The 22855-nt window shown below is 34.3% G+C and overlaps 1 protein-coding gene across 3 annotated transcripts in view; it reads left to right on the plus strand.

Moving 5' to 3' along the window:
- TMEM196 (transmembrane protein 196) overlaps positions 1-22656 on the plus strand; it is a 188072-nt gene extending 165416 nt beyond the window's left edge. For 2 of the 3 annotated variants that reach the window (XM_032483884.1, XM_014554695.2), the window contains 4 exons: positions 10363-10419; positions 14536-14790; positions 15960-16033; positions 18729-22656. In XM_032483884.1, the coding sequence (XP_032339775.1) occupies positions 10363-10419; positions 14536-14790; positions 15960-16033; positions 18729-18735 (393 nt within the window). In that variant the 3' untranslated portion in view covers positions 18736-22656. The remainder of the gene's footprint in view (positions 1-10362; positions 10420-14535; positions 14791-15959; positions 16034-18728) is intronic. The other variant, XM_006179285.3, reaches the window with a different exon arrangement.
- Positions 22657-22855: the final 199 nt, after the last annotated feature.

Consider the following 22855-nt stretch of genomic DNA (forward strand, 5'->3'; position numbering starts at 1 on the left):
GGTTCCAGATTCAATTCTATTAAACAGGCAAATCAAGCCTTGTGTAAAAGCAGACAAGATGATGGCCTTAGTGTTGTGTTTGAAGAGATACCTACACAGCTCCTTGACTCCAAAATATGGGCTGCCATCCTCCTTTCCAAATACACATTCTGAAAACAATTAGGTTGGGGAGTTTTATTAGCTTTTTTTTTTTTTATAATACCCACAAGGAGCATGGAACTTCCAGTCATTCACCAATCTGTATATCTATGTATCTTGCCTGCTTATCCCCTTTACTAGTCATTCACTAGTAAAGCTGAATCTCGATGGGCTATTGTTTCCTAACACCTCAATGATAATTTTGCTTTGAGCAAATAGGAGGCCGCTCTTTTAACTTTTTGAATAGGTAACACCTGCACATGGTTTAAAACTAAATAACCAAAAGTATTCGATGAAAAGCCTAGTCTCCTTTATCCAATTGTCATCACTCCTTCCACCCACATAATCACAGTTCCTTGTCTCTTCCATGTTTTTCTAGAATTACCTTATTCATGTAAGGGCAAATATGTGTATAGATTATTATGTATTTCTTGTCTTTTTACACAAAAAGTGGTTTATTACATATACCATGCTGTACCTTGCTTTTTTCATTTAACTATATATGTTGGAGAACTTTCCATATCAGTGTATGGAGAACATTCTCTTAGGTCTTTAATAGATGAAGAGAAATCCAATGAATTTAATCAATTCTCTACTAACTGATATTTGAGATTATTCCTTTTATATTATTACTAACAATACTAAAATACTAATTTGACACATAGATCATTTTGCACACTTGCAGCTATATCTGTTAGATGAATTCTCAAATGCAGGATTTGAGGCAAAGGAGATATACATATATGTGCATATATGAAATTTTGGTAATTGTTGCCAAATTCCTCTCAGTAGAGGCTTCTCCTGAGCAGTGTATAACATTGCTTGTATCTTCCTACAAGCAATGTATAACGATTTGATTCCCTTTATCTTTGCCAAGATTATCAAATTTTAGGACTCCTGCCAATCTGATAGACGAAAAATAATGTATCTGAGTTCATTTGAAATTGCATTGCTCTCACTATAGATGAAGTTGAGCATTTTCATATTTAGTCATTTGTATTTCAGGGAAGTATCTGTTCATATGCTTTGCCTATTTTTCTGTCAGATTGTTAGTCTTTTCCTTGTTGATTTCCAGGAGTTCATTTTACTTTAGGGAGATTAGTCTTTTGTTAATAAATTGCAAATGTTTTCCCCATTTGTCATTTTGAACTTGCTTATGATAATTTTTGCCATGCCGGAATTTTTGTATATTCTTCCTCTAATTTTTGAATTAATCCATCTTTTATTTCATGGAGTTTAATCATAATTAAAAGGTCTTTGCCACTCCAAAATAATAAAAGAATTGCACTTTCTTCTAGCATTTTTATTATTTATTTCTAAATTTAGTACATTAATCATTAATAAATCATTAAGTACATTAGAGTATTACTGTGTTATATAGTATAAAGTATAGATCTAGTTTCATTTTTTTCCCAGATGGGTACACAGATGTCCAAACACCACATATGAAATAGTCTTTTTTTCATAAATGTTTAGGGATGCCATTTTATTATGTTTTGTATACATTCAGTATATTTCTAGATTTTATAATTCTACTCTTCTGTTCAATTTTTCTATTCATGTGCCAATGTCATTCTGTTTTAATTATTGAGAATTTATAATATTTTTTGGTATCTGATGTTAACATTTACCATTATTGCTCATATTTATCAGAGTTTTTCTGAGAAGATTTTGATATTTATTTTTTCATATTAATTTTAGGATCACCTTTCCAATTAAAAACTTGATTCTTTTGGCATTTTTATTGAATTATGTTAAATTAACAAATTAGATTATAAAGTATTAGCATACTTATACTAAAGCTTTATATCCAAGATAATGTTTTATTTTTCCATTCATAAAACTATTGTGTTATTTATTAATGTTAGGTTTTATCTTTATTGGTTAACACTGTATTTTAAATTTATTTTTAGGAATTTTATTATTTCTTATTAAAAATGGGGTTTCTTCCCTTATAGCTCCCGATAGGATGTTATTTGTATACATGAATATCATTAGTTTCCGTATGTTAACTTGTGTCTTGCTTCCTTACTAAATCGCCTTATTTTTTGCAGTGAATGTTAAGAGTTGATTCTCTTGAGAATTTCGTGTGTTAATCGTGTGTCTGCAAACAATGATAGTTTTACCTCTTTTCCAATTTTAATCCCTTTAATTTCTTTCTGTTATTTAATTGGGTTATCTACTTGTGTTGTAGCTCCATTTCAATATTCAACAAAAGTGGTGCTAGTGAGCATTCTTGCCATTTTCATCACATCATTTCAGGGATACATGTTATCAACATGACATTGCTCTTGGTGTTTACCTTGGACACGTGGCTGAGGTAGTGTTTGCTAGGTCTCCTCTAAGTTACTCTTTTTCCCCCTTTCTGTACTGTACTCTTTGGAAGGAAGTCTTTATGTGTGGACCACACTTAGGGTGTGAACCATGTCTCTGAGAGTGCAGTAACTACATAAATTATTTGGAATTTTTCTGCATAGGTTTGTTTCTTCTCCATAGTTATTTATGTCTATTTATTAATTTATCCAATCATTCATCTATATCAGTATGGTCACATGAATATTTATTATGGACATTGGGTCACAATCCAATGCATCTTTATTTCGTTGCTCGAATTGTTGCAGCTTTAATCATTGGGAGCCCTTTCAGTTGGCTTCTGAGTCTCTCTGACAAACCTCAATCAGTGTGGGTTTTTTGCTTGTTTTTTGAGCACCCCCATATTGTCTGGCACTATAGTATGCTCCTAGCCTGTATAAAATATTTCTTGCCACAGTCCGAGGAACAGCCATTTCTTTGAGGATTAATGATTCCTTTTACTGGTTAACAGTATTAGAAACCAAGATCTGAGCAATAGGTTATGCTCTTTGCAACTAGTATCATAGCATCTAGGCCCTCTCAGAGGACGGAGCAAGAAAACATGCATGTACTAATGTGTTTATGCACAGACCTATAGATAGTTCCATATGTAACTATGTTTATAAATATGAAGCTAAAGGTTAGTTCATACTGCTGTCTACAACTCTAATCCATTACCATATGGGTCAATCTATGATGTTCCTTGTGCTTATCAATAAACTCTCACTCTAACACTAAGAAACCAGTCTCCCACCATCCGTCCCCATTTAATTGATCAGTTTCAGAATACCTGTATAGTAGGGTCAGAATTGTTAACCAGTAACCCTGTAGGGAACAACTTTGCCAGATAGAGTATGGTGCTTATATATGGTTTCTTTAGCCTTTAGTTTTACAGACTCCACTCATTTCCAAAGTTACAAGGCCAGCATCATCTCCCCTGCCTCCTTCAGTGAAGCCATTGCATGCATTTGTTATATAGGAGGGTTGCTTTGTCACATTCTGCATTCCATCCTGTGATTCTATAACTCTCTAAATGATTTTTTAAATTTGCATACATTAATGTTTATTCTTTGTGCTGTAAAGTTCTGTGGGTTTTGACAAATCTGGAGCATCATGTAACCACAGTGTAATGCAGAATAGTTTCACTGCCTTATAAATTTCTCGTATTCAACTATACAACTTTGGCTACCTTCCCCCAAACCCTGGAAACTACTGAGCTTTTCACTGTCTCTATTGTTTACTTTTTTCAGTGTGTTATATGATTAGAATCATATGGTATATACCCTTTTTAGACTGGCTTTTTTCATTTAGCAATATACACTTTAATTTCATTATGTCTTTGAGTATCATTTTATCTCATTTATTTTTATCACTGAATAGTATTTCATTGTATGAGTGTACCACAGTTTATCCACTCACCTACTGAAGGACATCTTGGTTGCTTCCAGTTTTTGTGAATGATGAACAACACTGTTATAATATTGCAGATTAGTTTAGTACATACCTAAAAGCAAAATTTTTGGATCACATGGGAAGACTATGTTTAGCTTTGTAAGAAACTGCCACACTGTCTTCCAAAGTAGCTGTATCACATTGGATGGGTCATTTCACTTCTCTGAGCCTCATTTATCTCATCTATAAGATCAGAAAAATATAGTAATACAGTGGGATTTTTTTATCAAATGATATAATCTCTGTAAATCAATTAGAGTGACTGACATGATAAAAGTACAATAATTTTAGCAATAGTTATATTAATAATAGTAGTTGTAGTAGTACAAATCAGTAAATGTTGGTGTTTTCATATAGATTTTTCCTTTTTTCTGCGTTCATCAGTAATGGGCAAAATAATTTTAAAAATTAAAAAAGTAGCTGTATTAAGACTCATAGACATAGAATACAAACTTGTGGTTGCCAAGGGGGCAGAGGGTGGGAAGGGATAGACGGGACTTCAAAATTGTAGAATAGATGAATAAGATTATACTGTATAGCACAGGGAAATATACACAAGATCTCATGGTAGCTCACAGAGAAAAAAATGTGACAATGAATATATATATATGTTCATGTATAACTGAAAAATTGTGCTCTACACGGGAGTTTGTCACAACATTGTAAAATGATTATAAGTCAATAAAAAATGTTAAAAAAAAAAAAAAAAAGAACTAATTGGCTACCATGTTTCCACTTGTAATGCGTTAGTATAAACCTGCACAGAATCCTGCAGGAGGGCAGGCAAGTTCTCATAAATATTTGAAAAAAATGAAATAAACTTATTTTTTTCCCAACCTAGAGAATGAGCCAAAAAAAAAAAAAGTAGCTCCACTTCTATAAGGAATGAATGAAAATGCCTGTTGTTCCACACTACCAGCAGTTGATATCTCCAGTTTTTTTTTCTTTCTAATTTTAGCTATTCTAATATCTGTGTGGTGGTATTTCATTGTTGTTTAAATTCATAACTGTTTAATGATAAATGATGTTGAATAACTTTTCATACTTGCCATCCTTAGATCTTCTTTGGTCAGATGTCTGTTCAGATCTTTGGCCCAAGTTTTAATTCAGTTGTTTGTTTTTTAATTGTTGATCTTGTTTTGATTTCAATCTATTTCCTTCCAATATGGTTTTACAATGATGTTTATTTGTATTGATGTCTTTCTTACGCCTATATGCCAATACAAAATTAGTCCAATTCTTCCAGATAATAGTGTATCTAGCCCAATTCTAGATCTAGTTAACTAAAACAAATCACAGAAAATTTAGAAAAGATTAGGAGTTTAAGAGAAAAATCTATTAGCAATGATGAAAGGCACTGGGTAGAATATGTTTAAAAATTATGAAGTAATGATCTCTATTTCTAAGAACCATTAGAGACCAAACAGCTCTGAGACCTTTACCTTATTTTATAAACAAAGACTTTGAGTTTCTCCCTTGAAGAACACTTTATTTGGCTTCATATTTGTTCATATCTCACTGAGAGTAATTAAGGGGAACATCTGTGCTTCAGGAGAGCTCTAAGATGAGCAGGCCTGCTGGCAAAGCACTGGTGGACACCTTGTGTGCAATTTCAGACAATGAGAGCACCCTGCAATCACCTGGGGAGCTTAAAATCCTGATGCCTAAGTCCCAGCCTAGAGGGTCTGATTCTTCATTGGTCAAGGTATCAGGAATTTTAGAAGCTAATAAACAGCCAGTTTTGAGAATCACTGCTTTCGGGCAGGCTTTCCAACTTGATAAACTTCCCCTAGTTTTACTCAGATGATTGATACTGGAATTATTAGAGAAATGGGATCCCAAATGAAAAGAAGTCCATGACAGAGAGGACGTCCTCAAGAGTCTAGCCAGGTATCATAGAAGAAAGTCAAAATCATATCAGCACAACATCAGGAAGAATATGAACTACTTTGGCATACTAGCATTTTGGGAGCTAAACTACAAAATAACCCTTTTAGAGACTCCAGTTATTATTTCTTAACAGGTGATTGAAGTAGAGTAAAAATATTCAATAACTGATGATAGCAAAGCAAGTCATCAAACTTTTATCCAGGTACAAGGAGAAATATGCTCTTTTAATCAGAGATAGTTTTCTTTTGAATCAGTTTCTTAATATTTAATATTTTTCTATATGTTTTCCTGATAGTTCTTCTGTATGTTTTAGAGAAATTGACTAGTTTTAATGAAATTGTATAAATCATTAAATGTTAGCAAAGCATCAAGCTCAATTTGTGGTTCATCTCACTATCTTGAAGAAAAGTACCATTTCTATTTTTGAATATGTATGTCTTCTGTAATGGCTAGTGAATTCCAGTGAAAATTATTTCACCTAAGGTGGTTAAATACTATGTGAGAAAAAATTTAATAAGCTGTCTTAAAATAAGATTGGCCCACTATCTTTCGTAATCCCATCTGCCCAACATTTGCTGTTCTCCTATCCAGCTGATAGAACCATTGCTTTTATCTGTTTCCATTACAGCCAAGGCTCCCAAATTTTCCATTATGTAATTTAGACAGAAATTCTACAATAGCCTTTTTTACTCGTAGTCCTTGCCCAAAATAAGCTTTCTTGGACAGAAAGAAATAGTAATAAGGAAGTCATAGCATCTAGGTCAGTGCTGACACACAGAGAGAGAGAGATTGACATAAAGGGGGAAACAGCGAGAGAGAGAAAGAGAAAGACAAAGAGAAAACGAGTAAGGAAAGAGGTTTTCATTCATTTTAGGAAAGTTTGAACAAATCTCTTTTCTTTTCCTAGCAGAGTGTCTCTCCCTCTCTCTATTTTCCCTCTTATTAGGGAAATTGAATACATTCACATATATTCTGATTGCTTACATTATTGAAATTATTTATACCAATTCATTTTATAGTTTCACTCTCACTTTATTTCCTTTCATTTTTTAAACTTTCTTGACATCTGTTGGTTCAGTCTGTATTGTCTATGTATTTTTTCTCTTAATTTTTATTTTTCTGGTCTTTTATATTTTAGTGCACTGATTTAAACTTCTACTTTTCTGTCAATATCTAGCACTAGTCAGCTCCTCTATTATTCTGCTAAATGATACAAGAATCTTTTTACTTACATTTTACTTACATTTACTTACAAGAATCATTTTACTTACATTTTCTTGACCCCCAACCCACCATCTCTCATGCCAGCATCACCTGGGATATTCATTCTAAACAGATACTAATTTTTCCAATCAATACTTGTCAATTTAAAATATTTACTGTTTCACTTTATTTTGTGCTTTTGCTACTATACTTCTTTCTTAACTCATGTCTTCCCCTGTTTGTTTTCCTGAAGAACAGCTTCTAGTTTTTTTTTTTTTTAATAGCTTCCAGTTCTTTAAGAGACTGTCATGTGAAAAAATGTTTAGACTCTGTATTACTTACCTATTGCTGCTAGAACAAATCACTGCAAACTTAGTGGCTTAAATCAACAGAAATGTATTCTCTCACAATTCTAGAGGCCAGAAGTCTAAAATGGGTGTGCAGGACTGTATTCCTTCTGGAGGCTCCAAAGAATCCCATTTCCTTGCCATTTCTAGTTCACACAGGCACCTACATCCTTCGCATCATGCCTCTCTCCCCCCATCTTCAAAGCCATCAGCTTCTTCAGATCTCTTTCTCTCTATCCCGGTGTCTTCATTCAAGGAGGTCTTTTGACCTCCTTCTGTTCCTCTTAAGGGACTTTGGGATTACATTTCGCGCCTGACTGGATAATTTATGATAATCTCTGCATCTTGAGATTCTTAACTTAATCACGTCTGCACAGGCTTTTTTTCCATATAAGGTAACATTCATGGATTCTGGGGAATGTGTATATCTTGGGAGCCATAATTCAGCCTATCACAGTTCTTTTTCCCAGATGAGCATATCTTTCTTACGATCCCTCGTGTAAATGAGAGTTTGGCTGTATATGCAGCACAAATTCAAAAGTTATTTTTTCAAAATCTCTTTATTTTATTTTATTTCTTTTTATATATATTTTTAATTGAAGTATAGGCAGTTTACAATGTTGCGTCAGTTTCTGGTGTACAGCATAATGCTTCAGTCATACATGAACATACATTTATTCGTTTTTGTGTTTTTTCACCATGTTACTACTACAAGATATTGAATATAGTTAGTATTTTATCTTAATATCTTCTTTTAAGCTGCTACTGTGTAAGGTGGAGTCATTCTGGTGAGGAATTGATTTTATTGCTATAGTAATTACCTTTGGTGCACCAAGTCTTCAAATTCCATTAATGGAGGGGCTATGGTTACCTTAACTTCTTTTCAGTGTCAGTGCCTCACCCTCAGCTTTCCATTGTCCCTGCAAACTTCTAGAAAACTTACCTCCTTTTCTTACTGATACACTAGAAAGAAGGAATTTTATTGCCACTTAGTTGTTCCACCTGAGTGGATGCAGAGCTGTGTTGGAAAGCTCTGCTTATGGTCCTGAGGTGCTCTTGGGTTTTGCTGTGAATAAATAATGACAATGTTTATAGATTTCAAAGGTCCAACAAAACTGCACTGCTTTCAAATTATTTCAAGAATGAGTTCTAGGTGAGTGCACTTTCAGGATGAATAATGGGTTAGTCAGGGAAGCAGGAGAAAGACATACTGAAGCTTTGATTTGAAGCTTGGAAGCACCGACCAGGCACAGAATTGGTCCAAAATGGAATGACTTGAGCATAACCTTGAGAGGTCTGAGATGAGATCAGTAAGAAAGAGTCTATATGAGGACAGGATCATGTAGACCTAGGACACAGAAAGGTGTGAGAAATGGTCGCTCAGAAGTAGCTTTTTAAGGCTTATAAAAAATCATGCAAGTATTCAAGTTTTATAAAGTTCTGAGTTCCTATCTTCTCATGGTTTTACGGTATTAAAATTATTTTGTTAGATCTATTTATATAGTATATCAACTCTCCGTCATATGTTTTCTGAATATAATCCCAATTTATTTTTGCCTTTGAGAGTTACATTGTTTATTATCAGAACTGTAATTTTATGTATTAGTAACTATTTTCCGTTTTGGTCTATGACTTTGCTGATATTGTTTAGAAAATCCTGCTTCTCTAAAATCATATAAATATTTAACTTTCTCATCTCCTACTACATTTTAAAAATACATTTAACTATTCAAACTGTTCCATAGGTATTTGGTATATGATGTTAGGGAAGATTAGCAAATTGTCCTAATTCCATGTATTGAACAAATGATCCTGATCTTTCCCCCATCAATTTGAAAAGTCATTTATATTATGTACCAAATTTTTATATATTCTTGTGTTCCCTGGTCTGTCATTGCCTGCTTTGTAACCATTTTGTTCCCTTAAACGGAAAGTTCCCTGAAAAATGAGACTTTTCTTACCCATTATTTTAAATCACATTTTGTTGGTGCATCCCATAAGCATGTTGTTTATTTCAGATAATCCTAGGAATATTTTGATGTGTGTATTTTAAAATCTTTCCATGCACAAAATACTCAGTTAAAACCACTTGTATTGCTAGTTCTGACTTGAGATAGCAAAATTTAAGAGAAAAATCGTACAAAAACAACCTTAACCATATTCAAGGTTTTCATTGCTATTCTGAAAATCTTATTATTTATTAGTGAATGCATTATTTTATTTATATCGTTTACTTCCAGCAAAAATATGCACAAATGGCCTAAATATTTCTTTCCAAATTAAACAACTTACCACTTTCTGATAACCAAAATGTGTAATAGTGTGTCACTGGTAGACGAACTGATATAGCTGCTTTTGCAAAACAATATGTCACCAATGTGCTTATTTACAAAAAAAATTACATGCCATCAAAAGCTTCATCCCCTTGTATTCTTCGGGCGTATACACAAAGATAGTATTTCTGGTAGAATGAGGGGGCATCTATCTTACCTGACATAATTTGAAATACACAAAGAATATCTCTATAGAAAAACATCTCCTTGTCTGATGCCTTCCCTTTTCAACTGTGCTATACTCCCTACCATAGCAGAGCCCACTGAGTTCTAATTCTTGGTATGAATGAATGTACCATACCACTTTTTTCCCTGAGAAAGGAGGAAGGGACAAGAAGACAGTGAAATAAATAGGAGGAATGAAGCTCTAAATTCATCTCTTTGATCATTTTGCCTGGTGGTAAACAGATTCAAGTTTTGCTTAAATTCCACAATCACCTTATATCAACCTTGCAAAAAATGTTCATTAGATTTTACATTTTTATCCCTTACGATTTTAGAATGACGTATTTTCCTTTCTGGCTTTTGATGGGAATGTAAAATTTTCAGGCTTCACTGGAGCAAGTGTCATGAGTGAACTATGAGCTAAAAACTAAGTGTTCTCTTATCTTTGGATATGAAATAATTATTATTCTTTTCCTTTTCAGTTTCTTCTTTGCGGCATATGTGGAATACTGTGCGCCAAAAAAAAATCTGGACTCGTCGTAAGTTTTTGCCTTGCTTGTATTGTGCGTTGAAGTATTGGAAATGTAAGAACTCAGAAATGGAAATGATGACTAGCCAACTTCATAGGCTGAATGTTACTAATTTAGGATAAAAAGAAAACTGACACATAAATCCTGGCTTTTTATTTTCAAAGAAAGCCATCAAGATTATTACAGACTATGACTAAAGAAAAAGAAAGAAAAGCTTTGATATACCCTTTAAATACATAAATCTGCAACCCTCAATGACTGCTGTGGATGCCTGTCTCCACTTATCCAGTTTATCGACTCCCAGACACTCACAAGCTTGAGTTCATGGGAAATTTAACAGTTTAGATATGGAACCGGGCCTACTGGCTTGGACTGTGAAGTTAATTTTGCAAAACAGCAAAACAGCTGTGTTGTAGTTGCAGTTAATTACTAAAGTTTTTTTAATTTAATTTTATTTTGTGACTGTGAATGCAAATGTAAAAATGTAAAAGTGCAAATCATTCTCAGATGTCTTATGGTGCTAACATAGGTTTCAGGGGGTATGGACCTTGCTCCCAGTTAACTCTACTATTGGCTGGAGGAGAATTTCTGTATGCTGAAGTATGGATTCCCCACTGCCTTTCATGACAGTTTTTGGGAGTTAGAAAGTAGGAAAAAGCATGTTTATTTTATTGAGTACAATAAGAAAGATCATAGACCTGTATATGTTGGCAAAATTCATATTATCTATGGACATTAGAAAGTGATCTTTTTGAGACTAAAAAGAGTTTTCCAAGGGGAGGCCAGTTATCTAAGGAGACCAGGGAAGGGGGAGTATTGCAGTCATTTTGTTCAGTTCCTTTTCTAATCACAACCTTCTTTGTGAGAATACCTATTGTGACAAAAAGGATGAAGCCCCCACTGCTTTAGATAGGTAAGATGTAATTTTTAAAAATTACATTAAGAGAAACTTTTGGATAAAAAATTGTCTGGAGGCTTATAATTTGCATCTGTAATTCTCCCATCTCTCTTTAGCATGGTTTTCATTCTTTCTATACTTTTCCTCTTTGATGACTCTTTATGACTGTATAGTAACAATTTCTTGGAAGGTGGATGAAAGTAAAGGAAAGAAAGGAAGAAAGGAAAGAAAGAGGGAAGGAGGGAGGGGATGTGATGAAAAGGGAGAGAGAAAGGAAGGAGGGAGAGGGGAGGGCAGGGGAGGAGAGACGTCCAAGTCGGTTCAGGCTGCTGTAACACGTTCTGTAGACTGGGTGGCTTATAAACAACAGAAATTTACTTCTCACAGTTCTGGAGACTGGAAGTTAGGGTTAGGGTTAGGGTGCCAGCATAACTGGGTTCTGATCAGACTCTCTCCTGGGTTGCAAATTTCTGGCTATGTCCTCTTGTGGCAAATGAGAGTAAAGGTCTCTCTAGAATCTCTTTAATAAAGGCACTGGTCCCATTCACAAGGGCTCTAACATCATGATCTAATTGTCTCCCCAAAGCCCTGCCTCCAAATACTGTAGTATTAGGGATTTGGCTTTAATGTATGAATTCTGGAGGGACACAAATGTTCAGTTCATAGAAGGGGAGGGAAGGGATTTTTAAAAGGTCACTGGTGTCTTTCCTGTCTTTCTAATTTCCTTATAAGTTATAAAAGAAAAAAATTATAAGATCTAAACTTTTTAGAAACTGTCATCTGGTTATCCTCCTGTAACATCTGAGGTTCCCACAGATGACATTAACTGTCAAAGATTCTCTACCCTTTAATCAAATTGTGTGAAAATTTCTCCACTCCAAGTATCTCTAAAGTCTAGAATCTCTAGTCTGGTGAGATTTAAAAATAGTGTATGATTATAAACTTGGGTACAGATTTTAACATGTTAATTCCTGGGTGAGAATGTTCTGTGAATAAAGTGTCGTGCCTTTAAGGAATTAATGGCAATAGCATCAGGAGAGGTAGTGTTTTCCTCTAATAGTCAATTAACTTTGTTATTTACTTTATTAATTAACAGTAATTCAGAGTTATTTGAGGCTAGAATATAATATCTTTCCATATTTTCTGAGAAAGTGTAAACAGCAAAATATATTCTCAAGAAACAACATACCATTTGAATGTACTTTAAAAAGAGATGTAACTGGTTGATTCTGTTTGAAATGAGGAGCTACAATTTCCCACTTGAGATGATTCAGTTATTTGGTAATCGACATTCAGTGTTATGTTTAATCAACTATTAAAAGATTATACTTATGCATCCCTGGGTTTCAGTCTTGGTGATAAGTACTCTATGACAGACACAATAAGGAATGCTGAATTGTTAAAGAAACAAAATGAACTACTTGTACTTCTTTCTGCTCACCCTGCTGTTTCATGCATCCATGGCCTTACCCTTTTCTGGGAACTACATACACTTAGCTTAGATGACACATTGTCAAGAAAGCCTTGTCTGAAACCTCTGGTTGGACTAAATTCCCCTCCTCCCTACTCTGAGGGAAAACTTTTATCATTCTTTCTGAATATTTGCCATACCACGTTAGAATGTTGGATTTTCTCTCACACAGGACCGTGATGTATACCCAAGGGGAATGACTATGAGCTCTTCTCTTTTGTAATGCCAACTGCTGCCTCACTCACGGTCTAACAGATGCTGGGTGCTCAATGTGTGTTTGCTACCTCAGCTAACTGTCAACAGCAAGTAGTACCTAATGATGTAAAACTGAATGCTAAAGTAAGTTATGAAACTGTTTGCCCAGTAAAGTCCAGGAAGGCTTTCTGAGGAAGTTAGGGCTAGATTTGGGTCTTCTATCTAGGGATTCAAGAAGGAAGAAAATAATTTCCAGGAAATGAAGCATGTCATGAGGTGGGAGTGAACAAGCTATATTAAGGGATGAGGGAGGTGACTAAAGTAGAGACTGTGCTCCAAAGAAAAATGGAAATAATTACATTAGTATCACACTATAACGTATCATGAAAGCCCATAGGAGACTTTAGACAAGATACAAATATAAAATAAATGATTAATCTTGGGGTAGTGTATAGCTCAGGGGAAGAGTGCATGCTTAGCATGCACAAGGTCTGGATTCAATCCCCAGTACCTCCATTAAATGAATAAATAAATAAATAAACCTAATCAGCCCCCACCCAAAAAAAGTTAAAATAAAAAAATTTTAATTATTAAATCTATTGAAGCATTCAATTAAATGTATTAAATATTCACAGAACATTTACTACACGGAAGGCATTATGCTCGGTTCTGCCAGGGATCTTATGATATTTGGGTTGAATAAAAACCCGTAGCTGTATTAAAAGAGACCCACATCAAGCCAACAGTAGAATCAAAAGCAAAGCCACACCCTGTGTTTCTCCAGAACAATCAACCAAGCAGTATTTGGGGAATATCTGTTGTGTGGTGCCACAGAGTAACAAATCATTTGTAAAATAAATCACCTCTAAGTTCATAGAGAGTCCCTACACTACCTGTTGGGAAAATAGATACTAAAACAATAAAATTCTTCTAAACGAAAAAAAGGAGCTAACCAAATTCCCTAAGCCCACACAGCTAGAGAACTACAAAGTTTTGCAGCTCAGTGGAACTAGTGACAATTCAACAAGATGGTATTTAGATCATTTGTGGGGATTAACAGTGAAACTGGATTCCGAGTCAGAAAATCTGGATTCAGTCCCTAAATTTGAGTGTTAACTGCTCACCATTCATTTTCCAAAATGTGTATTACCTCTCAGAGGATTACTTGGAGGGTTAATTGAGATGATTGCTGTATGATCAAGTTCCTAGCATAATAACACACAATAGATATTAAATAAATTAAATAAATATTAAATAAATTAAATCTGAATCTACCTAGAAGATAAATTTTGCTTACTTCAGAGTTTTCATGAGATATATTCCTGGCCATTATAGAGTCAGCTATTAATTCCTGAAACACTGTGGTCTGTGCCCTCTCTATTAAGCCAGATTGCATAGAAACTTGGTAAAAAAAAAAATAGCCCCTGTCCTCTAAGAAGCACCCAAAGCACCTTCTGTTTATGGTAGCTCAGCTATCCTTGACATGTATAGCAGAGCAGGGTGCTGTGTTTTGGTCAGCCTTGCTTTTTCAACTTTAACTCCCCCTTTCTTTTCATGTCAGATGATCCTCTTTTCCGCCTGCTGCATCTGTGGACTCATCGGGGGCATCCTGAACGTTCAGTTCCTTCGGGCTGTGACAAAGAAGACCTCTTCCCTGTATCCTCTGCATCTCGCCTCCATGTCTCTTGCGTGCATTGGGATCGGGGGCTGCACCCTCTCTTCATGGCTCACGTGTCGACTAGCCAGCTATGAACAGAGGAGAATGTTCTCAGAAAGGGAGCATTCTCTGCATCACTCTCATGAAATGGCTGAGAAAGTGAGTTTTGTACCTTTTCCTTTCACTGCTATCATGCGATGAAGACTGCAGTCAAAATAGGTGAATCAACTTGTAGCCTTAGATGAGAATTTGAGGGATTGTATTTTATAAGAGTTTGGCCCTATTGTACTAAGAATAGGAATTTTTTATTATTTTTTTTCTTGGTAATTCTAGGAACACCTATTTTCCACGTAATTTTGTAGCCTCTCTATCTATGTAAAAGCACAGTTCCTAAAATAGAATCTCATAAAATATTGAATGCCTTATAAATACGGATTTTTATGTGTTGTACTGTGGAAAAACATAAACCAAATACACTCTCAAGTCAATAATGCCAGTTTTAGCAATCCGATGAATTCTCCTTTCTAGCTCACCCCTTGTGCTTGTAAGTAGATGCATTTGATTATGTAAATTAGATTTTCAAGCATAAAGAGGCCTTTTAATAAGACGACAAAAAGCTTTGCCTATCAGTGCAGATATTACAATCCATGTAAAGCTTCATTTAGTTCTTATCTAAACTTCATGCATATTTGGGTAGCTTTGCCTGTATTTTAAACAACGTTCCTTGCATAACTGTTTCATGAAATCCATTCAAAGAGGAAGTTACATTTATTGCATAAAATGACAGTGATATAGTGAGCTGTCTGTGTTTCTTCTACATTTTGTACATATTTCTTAATTCAGTTCCTGCTACTGGGTCTGTTAAGGAAAAGATAAAACATCTGTAAAATAAACTCACTAAGATAATGGCTACATCATATTTTACTTGATATCATGGAAAAAAACTGCATAACAACAGAATAGAAGAAAGAGTAGTAAGAGTTGCTACCGCATATTTCTTTAGAATGTGCTTTTGAAGAAAAAAATATTCATTTTGTAGTTTTATGTGTTTCCATTTCATATACAATCTATACATTCAAATAAGGAGAGTAGGTGCTCTTAAATTGTTTCAAGAAAGTGATTTTAAGCTGAACTACCTGTGTCCTTCCAAAAAAGAGTTAATAGTACAAATAGGACTGGTAACTTAAAGAAAAAGGATTGTTAAAAATAAGTTATCATTATATATTTGGATAGTGGCTCATTGTGCTCTAGTTTTGTACTAGTGTGCTTTAGTTTTTTATGTATATGTTTGTGCAATATTTATTGTATGATTGTTATATTTATATTAGAGATTGAGGGCTATTGAAATAACCGACTTGCCCAGCTGCCCGGTGGTGCCCCCGACACCAGAGTTACCTACAAGGTACGCTGACTTCTAGGGAGTTACCATGTTGTAATGTCACTGCAGGAAGCACTGCCTCTTCTAGGAAGCCATGATGTCAGCATCTGGACTGATGCTGTGATGTTGTTCCTCAAAGTATTGCTTTCATGACAACTACTCTGAGGACCTGACATAAACCTACATGGCAGAGTCCTGCAGCTTGAAAGTTGGTTGAGTATTTAAAATATTCAGCCTGCCCATAAGCATCCAAACACACTTCTGCTTGGATGATTTGTGACTCCTTTATTCTCTGCTTTATCATGAATCTGACTTGATACCATCATTCACAGACCAGAGTTCTGTGTTTAGTAATAGATGTGTCTGATAAAGGCAAACGCTCTCATGCCAAAGTTGCATGAGCAGGATAACCTAAGTTTGACACTACTACAGTAAAAATTCGGTATAAAAGCTTTCTCCTTGTAAACTTACCTGGTGTGCTACACTTCAAATTTATTTCCCTTGTTATGGATTTCTGAAAATAGTCACCATTCTTGCTTTGGTTAAACAATACAATTAGAAATATAGGAAGTGATGTAGACACGATGGCCCAACTGCAGAAAGCATATCCATTGGCAAACAATCACATCGAGTCCTGCCCAAATTTAGAGTATAATCTTCTTGTTAAATTGGACATGCCTATTTGCAAATTAACTGAAGATACTCGTCCATTTTAAAACAAATTTTCACTCTTTTTTCCTGTCAGTACTTTTGTTATGTCCATACTAGAGTGAATATAGTTACAAAAATTCTTTCTTTTTGTAAGATTTTTAAAAACTGGATTTTTTCTTAATCCCACAATATAAGATTATACCTTGGATTATTTTTTTATGTTTCTTAAGATACTTTTGAATGCAAAGTTATTTTAGGAGAAGAAAGGTCACCTGGGAATCTTTCTTTTGTAAATTCATTAGAAAATTGTGTTTTTGTCTTAATAGAAGGAATAGAAAAAGATAGATGAGTGAATTTTGTCAAAGATCATATTGGAGGGATCATTTCTGTTTTTCTTGCCACCCATAATGAGTTCTGAAATGAAGCCTCAAATCAAGTATCTTATCAATAAACTTAACTTCAGCCAAATAACCCCAGTGTATTTTCAGACCTACTTTCAGCAGCATATCTCTAGCAGAGCTAGCCTCTCAATTAGACTGAACCATCACCAGACCATAGAGACAGGCTGTTGATTCCAAAAGAACTTCTCCACATTCTGTCACAGCCTTTCCCCCAAATGGTTTGAGTTCTCAGCTTTAGGTAATTCCTCAGCACCTTGCCAGGATAGGTATAATGGATATCCACATACAAGACAACCCCCCAGGGCCTGGAAGAGGCCAGGTACTTCGCACAGAGAGAGAGGTCTTGATGTGAAAGGAGGAAAGGTCTTCTTTGCATATTGCCTTCTTTCTCAGAATTTTTTTGGACAAAACTCTATCTCATTTTCTAAAAGACAACAAAGTTTTCAAAAGCAAAGTTCCAAAACCAGACCAATTCTTACCTTCCAGTCCTTCACTGATCTTCCAAAACAAGTTTGAAATCCACTTAATACAAGAAGCAAGTGTCTTTATTCTATTTCATCTCCCGTACTGAATTTTCAAAGAGAAGAGACTAAAAATGAGACATGGATGTCATTTCATTTTTAAAATAGATATTTGGAAGAATTTCTAAATTTACAAAAGCAAGCACATTACTTTTTATTTTTAATTCACCCAACCAGAAATTAGATATATCTGATAGGCTTGAGATCATTGAGAAAATAATTTCCACTTGAGTCTTCTTTATGGCACTTTTGCAAATAGGCTTGTTCATCTGTGGAAAGATGTTGTCATCTATTTTTAGATAGTTTAGCCTAAATATTAATATGGTGGTGAACTAAACATTATAAATCTGAATGGGACTCACACCTTCTCATTACCTTTTATTGTATAGGGAAGAGTTTAATGTTTAACAAAACATATGAATCAAAGCATCTAAATTCTTCTTAAATTAACATATTTTCTAAAATTGCAAATGAAACTTTTTATGTTAGTTCAGCCTTTATAGCTAAATTTTTGTGCCTTCCCATGTAGTTTTCCTTATTAACTACTTAGTAATTGATCCCTTAAAAAACATGTTAAGAGCTTTTACCGTTTGTTTTTTTACTGTATGAGCATTAGTGTCATGAAAAACAATCTGTCCCACTATGAATGATTATTGATCCTCACTTACAGATAAGCAGTGATCCCCTTGGGGGCCTTTTTCAGTTCTTCGCAAAAAAGCCACACATTTTTCTGTAGGATAAAGGTAACCCCTAGAATTTGTTGGCACTTTGTTGACATGCTCAGCAGAGAAGCCTGTACATTGGAAAAACTTGGGCATTTAATCATTTTCTTCCTAGGTGAGTGAGTTCTTTCCAAAACAGAGTTGAGGAACAGAAGGGGAGACTCTGGAGACTGGGTAGAGGTTAAACTGTTGTTATGGATAGAAGACTTTGATCTGACAGGCTGTCACTTTAGCATTTTCATGTGCTCCAAGATGCCATGAAACTTCACTTCCTCAAATGCAGCAACAGTTTTAATCCTTGTCCTCCCCCAAAACTCAGCAAGGTTTTCAATGGCTTGAAGTTTCTGTTTTGCAAACTCATTAACCAAATTAATGTCTTACTCTGAAAGTGAATCTTAATTAATTCATGTTATTTTCCTAACAGGAAATGACAGACAACATGAGCAATGGAGGACCACAACTGGTATTTAATGGAAGAGTCTAATCAATGTTTTAAAGAATTGATTATTTTTTAGGATTTTCATGAGGCAAGGGAATACCAAAGGACTAGGAGATAAAATTAAAACAGTTCTTGCATTTGCTGTTATCCCTCCCAAGCACTCACTAAAATTATTCTTCCTCAATTTTGCCTCACTATTTTCTTCAGCTTTTTTAACTGGGTGAGAAACTTTCCAGAAATGCTCTAGTATGTAATATCAACCGGCTTTCTAAATTGTGCTAAAAAAGACTTTTCAGGGGAAAAAAAGGAATGGATAAAACAAAAAGGTTCGTATTCTACACAAACACTATTTGACTAGCATGAGTGTTAGATTTGTAATGACATGTTTCATATAAGTAATTAAAAAGTGCAAGTATCAAGACATAATAATTTATTGATGTCTTCGTTCTGAAAGACGGTGGCTTCAAAGAATGCCACAATTCAAAACTTCATCAATGCCTTGTTGTAAAAACATTGTAATTATTTTCAATTTGGGAATGAACTATATTTCATAATTTATTTGTAAATTACCAAAAAACCTAAAGCATAAAAAAGAGGTTTTTTTAGAGAGAGACAATATTAATCTGTATGATATTTTTGCACAAGAGCGAAAAGTTGTAAATGAATATCACGTAAGGAGAATAAATATGTTTGATTTTACTGTGCAGGTTGGTGGGCAAGTTCATGAATGAATCTAAGAATAAAATAAAGTATATGTGTATGTATATATACTGTAAATATAAAAAATATATATAGCACAAATTTATAGCATTCATGAATGTAAATAAGTAGTAGAAAAGAAATTGTGATGCTGTGGGGGTATTATCAAGATTTTATTCCCACTGAAATGAGACAGCAATTATTCAAGGCTTTTCTGTGCCTACAAAGTCACATTTAATTTCTACTAAATTTTTTCATTTTTATTGCTTTTATTATGTCTGCTGTGTGTAAATATCATTGTGGCTGGTATTTATGGAGTTATGTGATCTGAATAGTGTAGTATCAAGATAGATTACTTAATTATTTGGCTATATTACTATTATGATATTTATGTAAGAACAATTATTAATATTGATTTATAAACATAACCACTTTAATTCAAATACTTCCACATTATAAATATAGACATAATGACTTGTGATTATTCATGATATTTATATTTCAAACACTATAAGCCAAATTAAATTATATAAAAGTACAGATGATGTATGCCCAAAAGATGAAGTTACAACTAGCTTTGTTAGAATTTAATTTAGGTTTTTTGTTTTGTTTTACAATTCACATGGAAAAATACAGACAGACCATTTTTAAGAATGCATATATCCAAAGAATCTGAAAGAGTTCTCTGTAGAAGGAAACAAAAAGATAGGCTTAAATTTATATAGCTAGATTCAATCCTTGTCTTCCATAACGGAATGTTAGAATGGCAACCTGTGACAATGTATATAGGTGAGAAAATAGCATGGTCTTGGAAAATATTTCTGAGAATGTAACTTATGGCAACAGATAAAGAAATCTAATGTTTTAAAATATATAACTCACTGTATTTATGGTATACTTTTATTTTTCCTCAAAGCAGTTTTCAAGTCATTTTTTATGATTTGCTTACTGAATTATAGATAAATTAACACCTTTAATATCTAGTATGAGAACATGTTATCATTTAGAAGCAATATATAGGTTTTAATTGTACTAACAAAGTACAAATAATTCCAACTAATGGAAATCTAAAGGTCTTTTAGTTTTAGAATAACTTGATCATCACCTACCCTATTTAAATCAGCTTATAAACAAAATCTGGCTATATATGTTTAAAAGAAATGACTGGACCATGTTGTTTGGTATAGTTTTTGAAGTCTCCCAACTCATATGAATGACTTCATTAGCCAGTAAATTATAGAAGTTGCCCATAAATGCAGCCTCAAATAATGAACCAACATCATCACTATTCATTTGATGCCATAATCAGCCATGCTCTTTGTCACTGAAAATCTAAACTATAGAGTGAATGTATTTTGTGGTTAAATGGTTCTATTGAATTTATGCAAGGATGTAGTTTTATACTGAAGGACTAACCGCTGACTCTAATTTTAGGTGGCATTTCTTTGTCGACATATTTGTACAATACAGAGTTATAATACACCAGTAAGATGTTTTAATGCCTTTTGAAATAATACACGGAATCAGCCATTAAAGGACAAAAGTAGGTCTATCACTGCTTTGACATAAAGTTAAGAAGCGGTGTCATCATCATAATTATCCAAGTAGTCTACAGTGTATTTAGCCAAGTATAGCTACATATTTAATGTAATTATTTCAACCCAATCTTTTCAGGACTCACTTATTTAGAGTGATTTATTTGGGAAGTGTGATTCTTTTTGAGATAAGTGAAGGAAGTTAGAAAGACTTTACAAGTACTTGAAAATCTGATTTTCATAATAATTGAAATGTGAACTAGAATATTTCAAGTGACTATCTTACAGTTTTAGTATGAGCCTACCCTTGGGAAAAAGTAATGTGATACTAAATTAGAAAAAATATGTGAAACTAATGTGGCAGTGTGCTGTCGAGACTAGCTACAAAAAGGGGCAGTAATTTTAAGTATAAAAGAATAAAAGTGGACTCTGCTTAAAAAATTTTCTACATATATGTGTGTGTCTCTGTACACATACATACACATATATACAACTGTTTAGAAGTGGAACATGGTACAATGAGTCTATTGCTATGTCTGGGTAATAAAATGGTGTGTTTTGAAACTAACTGGTGTGAGCTTTCTTTCCATCATGATACAAAAAATAGTTTCCCCCGATAGCTAGATGAATAAATGTGCTGTTCTGAGATTAGAGGGAACAGGATGCTGTAAATGAGGAAGCAGAGATAGTCCCAGCTAGAGGATATAGAATTAAGAAAGGGTATTATTTGAGATAGAAAAGATTAAAGTATGTTCAAATGTAGACAGGAAGTGGTTGAAGATACAGGACAAAACAAGCATGATGAAAAAGTGAGGTCCCTGAGGAGGCAGGAGGTAATAAGATACAGATCATAGGAGAGAGAATCAACTAGAGATAGCACTGAGATTGCAAATCTCACAAATGAAACCTTTAAATGAAATATTTGGAGAACTCTGCTGACCTATTTAGATTTGTCAGATTGGTTGTTACTGGCATTTGAGGGGGACAGTACTTCACTGTGCAGACTGCACTATGCATTTCAGGCCATTAAGCATCTCTGGTCCCCACCCACTAAATGCCAGGAGGACACTTTTGTTATAACAACTGAAAGTATCCTAACAAACTTTCACCTGTCTCTTTGGTAGGGAACTATTGCCCCCTAATTTAGAACCACCGAGGAAAACCCTTGAACATGATCCAGAGTGACCAATGCTAGTGCAACTCACAGGTCGAGACTTGAATTGCTCAGGGTCATAAACTCACTGTTCTAAGTTCTGCTGTAGTATTTGATATAGTAGCTACAATCCTGTCCACATGTGATTGTTTAAATTTAAATATAAATCAATTAAAATCAAATATATTCAGTTTCTCAGTTGAACTAGCCACATTTCAAGTTCTGAACAGCCATATGGACAACATCTCAGAAAGCCTACTGGACGATGCTAGTCAAAAGTACATTGAGGGGAACCGTCCCTCACCCACAGTACTTATTATAAAGGTTCTTTCACAGTCAACCAATTTTCATTATGATAGAATTTGGGAAAAGAGTTGGTAAACACTTGTGGAATTTGTAGTTGATGAACCAGTTAAATCTAAGGACTGAACGAAGCTAGCAAAAACTAGCAAAAATACAGTGTAGGCCAAACACATAATAAAGTTGAGAAGTTGCTTTAGAGATTTCATGTTTAAAAAAAAAATCTGTTCTTGCAAAGATTCCACTAAATCACTAAATATTTTATGTTTGACAGGTAAAGTGAGATGTTGCATAACGCCTATTTTTAAAGAAATGTACTCAGCCCATCGCCCTGCGTCAATGAAAAATTCTGCATTTCTTGGGCTTGGGAAGGTGAGAACAACAACATGCTGCCCTCCACTTTTTTCATTTCGTTCACTTAGCAC

This window comes from Camelus ferus, chromosome 7, assembly GCF_009834535.1.
Source record: "Camelus ferus isolate YT-003-E chromosome 7, BCGSAC_Cfer_1.0, whole genome shotgun sequence".
Lineage (NCBI taxonomy): Eukaryota > Metazoa > Chordata > Mammalia > Artiodactyla > Camelidae > Camelus > Camelus ferus.